Source organism: Macrobrachium nipponense, chromosome 26, assembly GCF_015104395.2.
Source record: "Macrobrachium nipponense isolate FS-2020 chromosome 26, ASM1510439v2, whole genome shotgun sequence".
Classification (NCBI taxonomy): Eukaryota; Metazoa; Arthropoda; class Malacostraca; order Decapoda; family Palaemonidae; genus Macrobrachium; species Macrobrachium nipponense.
In genome coordinates, this window is record NC_087215.1 from 32,743,111 (window position 1) to 32,755,546 (window position 12,436).

At 44.5% G+C, this 12,436-nt stretch overlaps 1 protein-coding gene across 1 annotated transcript in view; it reads right to left on the reverse strand.

The window, feature by feature from the left end:
• The window catches only part of LOC135200161 (neuralized-like protein 4), a 304,677-nt gene that overhangs the window by 258,841 nt on the left and 33,400 nt on the right, over window positions 1-12,436 (reverse strand). Inside the window, exons 2-3 of the mRNA XM_064228519.1 lie at window positions 4,924-5,025; window positions 3,354-3,467 (exon numbers count right to left, since the gene is read on the reverse strand). Coding sequence (XP_064084589.1) covers window positions 3,354-3,467; window positions 4,924-5,025 — 216 coding nt within the window. The remainder of the gene's footprint in view (window positions 1-3,353; window positions 3,468-4,923; window positions 5,026-12,436) is intronic.

Genomic DNA, 12,436 nt, shown 5'->3' on the forward strand with positions numbered 1-12,436 from the left:
TTTTCTTAAGAACCCCTGCTCCAACAGGGAGGCCTACTTCGCTCGATCCATCTCTAACTGCCTTATCCATGCACGTCAGTACACTGTGAGATCCTCGGGCGAGATGGAATCCGGGTTCTGAGTCTTTTTAGCCAAGACCCCCAAAGACCAGTCAAGGAAGTTGAAGACTTCCAAGACTCTGAACATTCCCTTCAACAGGTGGTCGAGCTCGTTCATAGCCCAGGTAGTCTTAGCTGACAAGAGAGCCGAGCGTCGTGCGGCATCCACCAGTGAAGAGAAGTCCGCGTCTGCAGATGACGGTAGACCCAGGCCTAGGGGTTCTCCAGACTCATACCAAAAAGCCTAGTCTGCCCGTAAGTTGAATTGGAAGGGGGGAAAGAAAACACAGTCTTCCCTTTCTCCTCCTTAGAAAAAAGCCAATCACCAAAACCTCTCAAAGCCTTCTTCATCTAGATGGTTGGCTTCATCCTCACACAGGAGGAAACCTTCGTCTTCTTAGAAGTCGAGAATAACGAGAGAGGAGAAGGAGGAGCAACGGGAGTAAGAGCGTCTCCAAACTCTTGAAGAAGGAGGTCTGTCAGGATATTGTAGGACGAGACCGAAGAATCCTTAACCAAGTCCTCTTCTGAAGGTTCCACTTCATCCACCGACGAACCTTCGGCTTCTTTACGAGAGCAGCTGGACTTCTCTAAAGAAGTGCGTCTATCTAGTGAGTGTCTGGCAGCCATCTGGCGCCTATCAGGGGAAGCCAAAGCTTCGGGAGAGCTCCTATCGAATGCGTCCTTCCTACTCCGATGAGTGAGTCCTCTGTGATCCTGAAGTCTGCTCCTAGATACACAGGAGTCCAAAGGGGAGCGCCTGCTAGGAGAGGAGAGCCTACTATGCTCACGGCGCCTAACAGAATCCATGCGCCTGTCAAAAGGAGAGCGGCTGCCTGGCGAACTGCGCCTAAATGAGGAGAACGCCTGCTAGGCTCTTTGGTGCCTACCTACAGGAGAACGAATCCCTGGAGAAGATCGCCTACTCGGAGACAGGCGTCTACCATGATCCACAAACTTAGATCGAGACGCGTGGGTCTCTGCAAAAGGTAGTCTCCTCAGCCGAGACATTTCTTTCAGGCTCTTACGCCTGACCTGAAACAGAGCGGCTAACAGGTGGACCGCGCCTATCAGGAGAAAAGCGCCTATCTTCCGCACAGCGCTTGGAAGCGGGAGAGCGGCTACTTTGGGGGAGTAGCGCCTACCAGGCTCTAGGCGCCTAACATAAGGAGAGATCCTGTCTCTGAAGAATCCATGTATGAGGAGGCTCTCTTATCCGGAGATTGGAGGATCTTCGGAAAGGAGCGAGAAGACGAAGCTGTGTGCTTATCTTTAGACGAGCGCCTACTAGGCGCTTGATCCCTTTTCTACTGGAGAAATGAAGTCGCCAGGAGAAAGCTTCTTGGGCGATTGTCGCCTGGAAGACGACAAGCGTCTGCCGAGGGAAGAGCGCCTCCTTCCATCCGCTGTTACAGGAGAGAGAGCCGCCTCCGACTGAGAAGGCAACGCAGGCGAAGGTAGCCTAGACTTCTTGACAGGAGAGAGACGTCCTTCTTACGACGCGTACCTCCAGCCAAGGAGCCCGCCAGAGCCGAAATCTGAGCTTGCAGCCCGCAAGAATCCGAGCTGGAGATCTTGCAAAATCCTCCACAGGGGATGAGGATCGAAGCCTACTCTGAGGCGAGAACTCCTGATCCCTCCTGGGTTTCTTGATATCCACTCAGGCTCTTTCTTTTGGAAAACATTCCGGGCTGGAAGGGAAAGGCGCAAGGAGCCTTCCAGGCTCTCTTCAACGGTCGCGATGAATCCGAGGCGCTCCATCCTCTTCTAGGCGAAGGTGATGAAGAAGAGCATTGGCGTAACACCTCCTTCTTAGAGCGAACAAAGGCAGCCTGGGAACGAACATCAGGATCTACCGAGGGGACGCCTGATCGGTGGGAGTTCTCCCTAACCTTCCTGCGGCTGTTGACTTTCCTCCTCCACTGGGACTGGGAGTCTGGAAGAGGTCTAGGCCTGGAAGCATTAAGGAGCCGATCAGACGCACCCTCCACTGCACTGGGGTCACTGCCCAATTCACCTTCATTATTACTCTTACCTTGCAAACGAACGAATTTCTTCTCCATGCTAAAGGATCGTGGCTCTCATGGTTGCCACTTCCGAAGTCGTTATCTTTAGGTTCGATGCAGGGAGCAGGAGCTGAAACGGGAGAAGGATCTAGCTACAAACAGGATTGTCTACTTCTACCTCGCTAATACGAGACTTACTAGAACTTCTAGACGAAGCTTTTCTCACCCTGTCTTTCTCCAACTTCCTCAAGTAGGAAGAAAGAGACTTCCATTCACCCTCATCCAACTTCTCACACTCATTACACGGGTTAATAAAAGAACATTCTTTACCCCTACATTTCAAGCATACTGTGTGAGGATCTACCGTAGCTTTCGGTAGCCTCACCTCGCATTCATCTATAGAGCACACCCTAAACATAGAAGATTTCTTAACCTCTACATCAGACATCTTGAAATCAAAGAAAAATCCAAACCAATAGTCAAAAAACAATCCACAAGCGCGTATGCCAAGCCAACAAGATCAGGTACTTCACCGAAAGTCAGTCCAAATAAATCCAAGGCAACGAGAATCGAATAAAGCTGTCAGGAGGTAACAACCACAGGTGTAGTCGTCACCGGCGACAGAAAAATTCTGCCTGGAAAGGGAGATTGGTTCTTACAGCTGCCACCCAGCGGCGGGTAGGTAGATCACCTGACCTACCTGTCGCGTGTGCCGCGAGTTTTGAATTCTGTCGTGACGTCAGAGACGTAAAGCTAAGTATATATCTGACAGGAAAGTTCATGTACAAAAACTTTTGTATGTCGACGTAAAATACGTCCAGTCGGCACCAGAGAGACAAAAAATGTTAACGTAAAATACGTCCAGTCAACGTTTAAGGGTTAATTATATTTCAAAGATTAATATGAACCATAATAGGATATTTTATGTATATTTGATGAAGGATGGTCTTTAAGGGATACTTTGGTGTTTGTATGTCCAGGACAGTTTATGAGCATTTTTAGAGGGGGGTTCCAAACATTCGCGGATTCTAACTATTCACGGGGGGGTCTGGTACGCATCCCCCGCGAATACGGGGGGACCACTGTATATATAAACAAATCATGACCACTGGTTTTTGTCTTGCTAAATGGCTTAAAACAATGCATAAATAAATTTAATTAGTTAAACATTCCTCCTAATTATTACAAAAGCTCCTCCTAGTATCAAGTGCTTAATACGTAGATAACTTGAAAAAAATCCAAGCAATACCTGTGATGTCCTCATAACACCAACTCGGTCTCCTTCTACAAGTTTGTCGAGGTCGCACCCATATGCCTCGTGCAAGGAGCGTCCGTCGCGCAAAACTCCTTGCCCTAGCATGATCTGAAAAGTCAATTTTTATAAACGACCACCATTTACAGTACTCATTCAAATGACTGTGTAGCAGTGTTTATCAAAAGCCGTATTTGCCGGTGTAAAAGACACCCCTATCTTACAATGATATTTTGTGGAAATAAAAAAAAAAATTTTGCTGTTTTATTATACATTTATTTTAAGATATTTTACTTTAAAGTAATTTTGTAAGGAAAAATGTATGATTCTGTGCATGAAATACAATAATGTGAGAGTATACTGAAATAAAGTACATATAGTCTTTGTTTGAAATTTACCATAAATAAACAACACTTGGCACTATGCTTTTGTTTACATCCATTCATTGCATACGGGTGACAGGCTAAATGCCAAAGTATCGCAAGCACTTTTTCATAAGTTTGTGATAATAGACAGATAATTTGACTTGTTTTCAATATTTTATTAAATATTAGTAACACAATTTGCTTTAATAATGAGGCTTGTTTTTCAATGTTTTATTATTGGCAACAATTTTTGTGCCTACCCATTACGCTCGATGTGATGTAGGAAAGGCATAGCCTAGCCCAAGGGGCTTGGTCTCCCATCCCTGATACGGCTGCATTGGACGCAGGGCAGTTTTTCTTATACATTTAACAATAAAAAAAGTGCATCTAATAGGTAAAACAGCACAAGAACAAAAAATTGGCTTGAGCTTGATATCTTCAAGCTTCTGTACCATAGTTCTAATTGACATCATATTAAGAGCCATGTTCGTACAAACCAGAAAGAGCTAATTTTACAGAATCTTTCATTTATTTAGTACTTATGCTTTATTTGCAGGTGATAAAATGGGAATTTTTCTCTTATCAACTTTAACCAGTAGCATTTAAAAGCAATTCCACCTTCTCACTACTCAATAGTCACTGAACATTCACGTAACCCACAAACTGCCGTCATAAGACATATATGAACCTATAGAGTAAATCTGTTTCAGTGACACAGACTGAAGGGTTCCATTACTGCAACCTATTTTTTTTATATAACCTATTGAAGATAATTTTCAACAATTAGGTGTTGCAGCTTGATGGTTTAGGCATCATTAAAAAAGCTTGGTGCTTGTGAAGCACTTTTAATTTACAGTTGACTTACTGAACACCCTTGATTTTCACTGAAGTTATAACAAGGATTATCTAAGTTTTTGCATAGCTAAATTTTGATAAACTTATGGCTACAGTCATACTCTATTTATGGTCAGAAATATGTGCTCATAAATAAACAAGTTCAAGGTATGGACATAAAAATGTTGTACTGTAAAAGTTATGGAGGTTTCAGAATACAAAGCAAGGTCATACGTGAAGATTTTCACATGGGAATTACAGAGTGTCAACTAAAAAGATGTTTGTGAGTATTATTACATTAACAATTATACAAAGAGAGTCTGTCTTTGAAAAAATTAGCTAAACATACTCATGACAAAAGAACATACCCATGTTCCACCCCTTAGATCTGTAGCTGTGATGGGGATGTCGATGACGTCTGGATTGCATACCGTCACACCAATTTCAATGCTGCCACTCCAAGTATTAAGCTGTAAAATACCACTTGAATCAGATTGGTTTCTGTGTTTGCCAAAATTAAATCATAAAACTAACTCCAGTTTACCTTGTTATCAGATGACAAGCCATAAATCAAAAGAATTAGGTTACCAAACAACCCATAAAATGTAAATTTTCAAATATGACTACAAATTTCCTGTTTTCCATTCAACCTCCAAAATATGTAAAACTGAACATCAACATAAACAATATGTTTATTTATGTAAGAAATTTCAAAGATAATTTGTATTTTTAATAGATACACAAACCAGAGCCATTTATATAAGTATTTTTTGCATGAGCTGGGCATGGTTGTCTAAGCTTGGTAATATGGTGTTTAAATGATGGTAGGAAAACACTGGTAGGGTACAATACACTGGCTGAATGACAAATGTAGACCAGGGAGGAAAAATCTAGGAGACTTTTAGAGTTCTCTTGTAGAAAGAGGAATGAAGTCTTTTAGTCAGTATCTTGCTTTTGAAACCTGAAACTTAAGTTTGCCCTAACAGGTCTGGAACAACTCCCAACCATGTGAGATAAAAGGAGTGAAAACCATACCTGCCTTATTTCTTTCTTAAATCTTCGGCTGAAAATACTTATAAACAGTCAACAACTATAAACCCAAGAGGGCTTCAAAAGGAAATCATCCTGCTGAGAACGACAAATTACAGTTAAAGGTGACCAATAAAAAAAAATATGAAGGAGCAGAAATTAAGACTGACACACCTGAACTCAGGAGACATCAGCAGAGAGCAGGATTGAATTTGCTCATAGCTTAAATATTTGGAGGTCAGAAGATTTCACAACTGCAGTGAGCAAACTATTCCACATTTTAGTTGTAATACCTAAAATAAAACTGATTGAACCTGATACTGCAAAAATGACAATGTTTACAGCAGTCTGCCTAGTGTTGTGAGTAAAAACAGGTGTAAGTCAAGTAGAGAAGCGTGCAGGGGCAGTTCATCATTGCTGTATATTTTATGTAACTAACATAAAGAGCTCACTTTACATCTACGTACGTCATAAGTCAACATTAAGAATTGGCAAAATAAACATTCCACTGCAAAAGATTATAAATTTTATCCAAAGAGGGAAGGGATCAGAAGGGAAAGTGTCATGCTTGCCTTCTAATTGGCCATCACTTAGGTAAGAAGTGGTACGGGTACCATGACCTGGCATACATGCCATGAAGGAAATGCCAACCCAGGAACCCTACTCTTCTATGGGATGTTTCTCAATACACAGAATGAGAAGCCCTTTCAACCTCAGAGAAGGAATGGGGTACAGTAGTTCTGAGGCAGAATGAAAGTTCTGACTGACTGATCATCCATACTTGGATTTGAGTTGAAGAAACCAAAGGATTAGATTTAATGAGCCTCATTGCTTCTGAGTATGAACTAAGATAATATCCTGAAGGCTACAGAGGAGTCCCATAAATTGGTACCAACTCCAATGGAAGAAAACCCAACTGGAAGAGAGATGACGTCATCAGGGAGCAACACCAAGCAAGGTAGCAATGAGTGTTTCTGGGTTTCCCTACACAGAAATGGAAAGTCACAACTTTCTTCCTCAGGGGAACCTGTTACCCATAATCACAGTCAAACCCAGGGATTCGAGGGGGATAGGGTCCACTACGCCCCCGTGAATAGCTACGATATCACAATTTTTTTAAGTAAATTGTATTTTTCCTAACTATACAAACCTGAGGTCCTTTACATAAGGAATTACTATTCAGCGCCAGCTGGACCGGTCGTAAGATTTACTAAAAAGGTAGTTCAGCAGTAACTGCTTGTGCGATGGTCGGGAGTCCCGCCCGACTGGAGGTAAACATATCACCTTGCTTTAGGCCCAGGAACAGAGTGAGGGGTGGCATGAGGTGGGACTATATGTAAAGGACCTCAGGTTTGTATAGTTTAGAAAAATGATATTGTTATGATACAATAAAGTTTCATACATACTTACCTGGCAGATATACTAGCGTATTGACTCCGTCGTCCCCGACAGAAATTCAAATTTCGCGGCACTCGCTACAGGTAGGTCAGTTGATCTACCGCCCTGCTCTGGGTGGCAGGACTAGGAACCATTCCCGTTTTCTAACCAGATTCTCTCTTCCACCTGTCTCCTGCGGGGAGGCTGGGTGGGTCTTCAATCGTATATATCTGCCAGGTAAGTATGTATGAAACTTTATTGTATCATAACAATATCATTTCATAACATTCAACTTACCTGTCAGATATATACATAGCTGATTGACACCCTTTGGTGGAGGGCAAGAGACAGCTAACTTACTGACTAGACAGGTAAACAACATATGTTGTAGGTATAAATAAACCTTGGTTCCTACCTTATTAGATGGAAGACTTCGTGGCTACTGCCCAGGAGTCTGCTTCATCTCAAGAGCCTTAGCGAGATAGTGATCTGTGGCCAAGAGTTCTTGCTGGTCTGTCGATGGGGTCTTATCCATTACTCGCAGAGCCTAACTGGCGTTTGTCAAGGGGTGCTAATCCGCTTATATGACAACACGCCTTCTTTAGAAGCACACAACCAATCCCGATCACCCGATCCTAACCCGTGTTAGTTCTAAGATTGTTAAGAGTCATCCCAAACTCTTAGCAAACAACCACAACTCGAAAATCATACATACAAAATCAAACAAAAATTTTGTACCCCTCTAATAGTCAGCTGTCACTCGATTTCCTAATGAAGCGAAGTGAAGGCCGCCAGTGCGACATCTGACACTCCCATGCACAGGAAACACGAGAACACATCCGACAAGAGGGTTACGCACACATATTTAAGGATCGGTGCTCTCTCCTTTACCCAGAACCGTCTGTGCTGACACAAACGGACCTAGAGAAAAGAATTTCTCATACGTTACTCGCACATCTTTTAAATAATGAGATGCAAATACTGAGTTTGCATCTCCAATAGGTTGCGTCCAAAATATTTTTAAGTGACATATACTCTGGAACGCAATTGATGTCGCGATTGCCCTTACCTCATGAGCTCTTTACTCTTAATAGATTAAAAGAGTCATCTGGGCAGTTTCTTATGAGCCTCGATAATAACACTTCTAACAAAGAAGGCCAAAGCATTTTTAGACATAGGTCTCTTGGGGTCTTTCACGAGCACCATAGACCATGTTGTGAGCCTCCCAACCGCTTCTTTCTGTCCAGATAGAATTTCAGTGCTCTAACTGACAAAGTGATCTTTCTATTTCTCTGCCTACTAGGCTAGTAAGTCCTTTTACCTCGAAACTCCTAGGCCAGGGATTCGAAGGGTTCTCGTTTTTGGCAATAAAAAGAGTCTGGAATGAACAAATCGCAGAATCTTCTTTGAAACCAACTCGTGACTCAAGGGCGTGCAACTCGCTGACCCTTTTAGCTGTAGCCAGAGATAGAAGAAATATACACTTTCTAGTGATATCCCGAATGAAGCCGTATGAGGTGGTTTCGAACTTTTCCGAGGATAGAAAGAAATTTCAGAACCACATCTAAGTTCCAGCTCGGAATCCTAGCTCTACTGACTTGGACGTTTCAAAGGAGGATGCGGATGAGATTGTGCAAATCTTTATTATTCGTCAAGTCTAAGCCCCTGTTTCTAAAGACTGACGAAAGCATACTTCTGTATCCTTTAATTGTTGGTACAGAAAGATGTGACTTTTCCCTCAGGAAAAGAAGGAAATCCGCAATTTCGGTTACAGAGGTATTGGAAGAGGACAGCTTCTTCGACCTGCACCAGTTTCTGAAAACTTCCCACTTCGATTGGTACACTCGCCTAGTAGATGCTCTGCGGGCTCTAGCAATTGCGCTTGCCGCCTTGCGAGAAAACCCTCTCGCTCTGACCAGTCTTTCGATAGTCGAAAGGCAGTCAGAGCAAGAGCAGGTAGATTTTGATGGTACCTCTCGAAGTGGGGTTGTTGAGCAGATCTATCCTGTTTGAAGAGATCTGGGGAAGTCCACTGTCCACTCCATCACCTCCGTGAACCAAATTCGGGATGGCCAATATGGGGCTATCAGAGTCATTCTGGTTCCCTTCGAGGCCACAAACTTTCTGACTACTTCCCCCAGAATCTTGAATGGGGGAAAAGCGTACACGTCTAGCCCTGACCAGTCCAGGAGAAAGGCGTCTATTGCATAAGCCCTGGGATCCTCTACTAGGGCGCAAAATGTATCTATCCTTTTGGAGAGAAACGTGGCGAATAGATCTATCTGCGGTTTCCCCCAAAGATACCAAAGGGTCTGACAGACTTCCGAGTGGAGGGTCCATTCTGTAGGAAGGACCTGGAACCTCCTGCTCAGTCTGTCCGCTCTCACGTTCCTCTCCCCTTGAACAAATCTCGTTAGAAGAAACCACGTTCCTTTGATTTGCCCAAATCAGCAGATCTCTTGCCAGTTCGTATAGGGCGAAAGAGTGAGTTCCTCCTTGTTTCTTGACATAAGCCAGAGCGGTCGTATTGGCGGAGTTTATTTGTATTACTTTGTCTTTGACTATCTGCTCGAAGCTCCTTAGCGCGAGGTGAATCGCAAAGAGCTCCTTGCAATTTATGTGCCATGACACCTGCTCTTCCGACCAGGTGCCTGACACTTCTTCGGACCCTAGAGTCGCACCCCAACCTGTCTCCAACGCGTCTGAGAACAATGTCAGGTTTGGGTTCCGAACTTCTAAGGATACTCCTTTGTTTTCTTCCAAGGGGGTCAACCACCACCTTAATTGTTGTTTACTTCTAATGAGATGGAAACGTGTCCGAGAGCTGTCCTGTCTTCCAACTCCAACTGCTTCTCAGGAAGTACTGAAGCGGACGGAGATGCAGTCTTCCTAGAGAAAGAACTGTTCGAGCGAGGAAAGGGTCCCCAGAAGGCTCAACCATTCCCTCGCTGAAGTACTCTCTTTCTCTAAGAAGTTCAATACTGTGGCACAGCCTTTCCTTACTCTCTCTTGAGAAGGAAATACTCGAAAACCCCGAGAATCTATCTGAATCCCCAGATAGACTACGTTCTGGCTGGGGTGGGGACCATCTGAGATTTCTCGAGGTTCACGATTAATCCTAATGTCTTTGTCAATTCCAGGATTGTTGACAGGTCCTCCAGACACTGCTTTTGAGACCTGGCCCTGATGAGCCAGTCGTCCAGGTCTATAGGGAGACGTTTATCCCTTTCATGTGAAGGTGTTTTGACACATTTTTCATCAAGTCTGTGAAGACTTGGGGAGCCGTAGACAGGCCGAAACACAGGGCCCTGAACTGATAGATCCTTCCCTCGAACATGAAACGAAGGTACTTCCTCGACGAATGGTGAATCGGGACGTGGAAATATGCGTCTTGAAGATCTAGAGACGCCATCCAATCTCCTTGATGGAGAGCTGCAAGTACTGAGGCAGACGTTTCCATGCTGAACTTCTGTTGTGGTACGAATTTGTTCAGCGAACTTACATCCAGTACCGGTCTCCATCCCCCGAGGCTTTCGCTACGAGAAACAAGCGATTGTAAAACCCCGGGGAGCTTTGATCCCGTACCAGCTCTATTGCTCTTTTGTCCACATCTGCTCCACCATTTGACGAAGAGTATCCCTCAGAACAGGGTCCTTGTATCTGGCTGACAGTTCCCTCGGTGACGTTGTCAAGGGGGGCCTGTCCTTGAATGGGATATAATAACCCTTCTTGATTACTGACATCGACCAAGGATCGGATCCTATGTCTTCCCATGCTCCCGCAAAGAATTGTAACCTGGCTCCTACAGGTGTCTGGAGGAAAGATTTCTCATTTTCTTCTTAAAGGGACGGAAGGCAGATCTTCCCCTTTTTTCAGTTGATTTCCTTCTGACGATGGATCTAGCCTGAGAGCCTCCTCGAAAGGGCTGCTGTTGTTGAGCTGGCTTAGAGGCTTTCTTTTCCTCACTAGCCACAGGTCTATTCTTCCTTGAGGATTGCCTTAAAGATCTTGAGTGGCTTTCTCAGTTAGCGAATGGGCAATGTCTCTCACCAACTGCGAAGGAAATAAATGTTCAGAGAGAGGCGCATACAGCAAAGCGGATCTCTGCGAAGGCGAGACGGCCTTAGTGAGAAAGGCACTATGAACTGCTCTCTTCTTTAGTATTCCCGCACCGAAGAGGGAGCACACTTCCGCCGATCCATCTTGAACCGCCTTATCGATGCATGTAAGGATGCTATGCAAGGTTTCAGGGCTTAGTTTGTTCTTTTTTCATGGGACTTCTTAGCAATGACCCCAAGGGGACCAATCTAGGAAGTTAAATACTTCTAAGGTATGAAAAGTCCCTTGAGGAGATGGTCCATTTCCGAAAGACCCCATGTTGCTTTCGCTGAATTTAAGGCATGTCTCCTCGACGAGTCTACGAGACTGGAGAAGTCCGATTCAGCTGAAACGGGCAGAGACAATCCCATGTTTTCTCCCGTTTCGTACCATATGCCTCTCCTGCCCCTTAGTTTAACGGGAGGCATGCAAAAGATCGTCCTTCCTAACTCCTTAGTCTTGATCCAGGAGTCCAGAGATTGTAGGCCCTTTCATGGATATGGCCGGCTTCATTTTCAGGAAAGACGAAGACTTGTGTGCCTTCGTACTTGAAAATAGAGAGCGAGGAGAAGGAGGAGCGGCTGGAGTCAATGCATCTCCATATTCTTCTAAGAGAAGAGCAGAAAGAACTTTGTAATTCGAAAGCCCTTCTCTGTTAGTAACTTCGTCCTCCGAGACGTCATCTAAATTAATAGGATCGAAAGGAGAAGGCTCCCTTCCCTCCTCTGTCTCCTCTCTTGATTTCTTCCTTTCCGAAGAAGAAGCACTTCTATAAGGAGATGGGCTAGGAGTAACTCTCTCCTTACGTTTATCATTAGGCGAGTCACGTATCACTGCTTTACGCCTGTTAGACTCCTGTCGGATGTCAATCTCTTCACGAGGAGAATGCGCCTGGCGTTTAGCAGGAGTATCTCGCTGAGAATACTCCTGAGGCCTGGTAGGAGTATCCTGTTTGGAATACTCCTGGCGCCTGACAGTCGTTCCACTCTTCGAATACTCCTGCCGTCTGGAAGGCGCATCTCGCTCCAAATACTCCTGGCGCCTGTTAGGAGTATTAAGCTCAGAATACTCCTGGCGCTTGGTAGGCGCATCGCGCTTCGAATACTCCTGGCGCCTGGTAGGAGTAAAAAGTCCAGAATACTCCTGGCGCCTAGGAGGAGTATCGAGGCCAGAGTACTCAAGGCGGCTGGCAGGAGTATCTCTTCCCAAATACTCCTGACCTATGGAAGGCGCATCTAGTTCCGAATACTCCTGTGGCTTGGTAGGAGTATCGCTCATGGAATGCGCCTTTCGAATAGCAAGTATATTGCGCTTAGCGGGCGCTATACTCCTATCAGGAGTTCTCTCTTCTCCAGTTGGCTCTTGTTGCTTGGATGA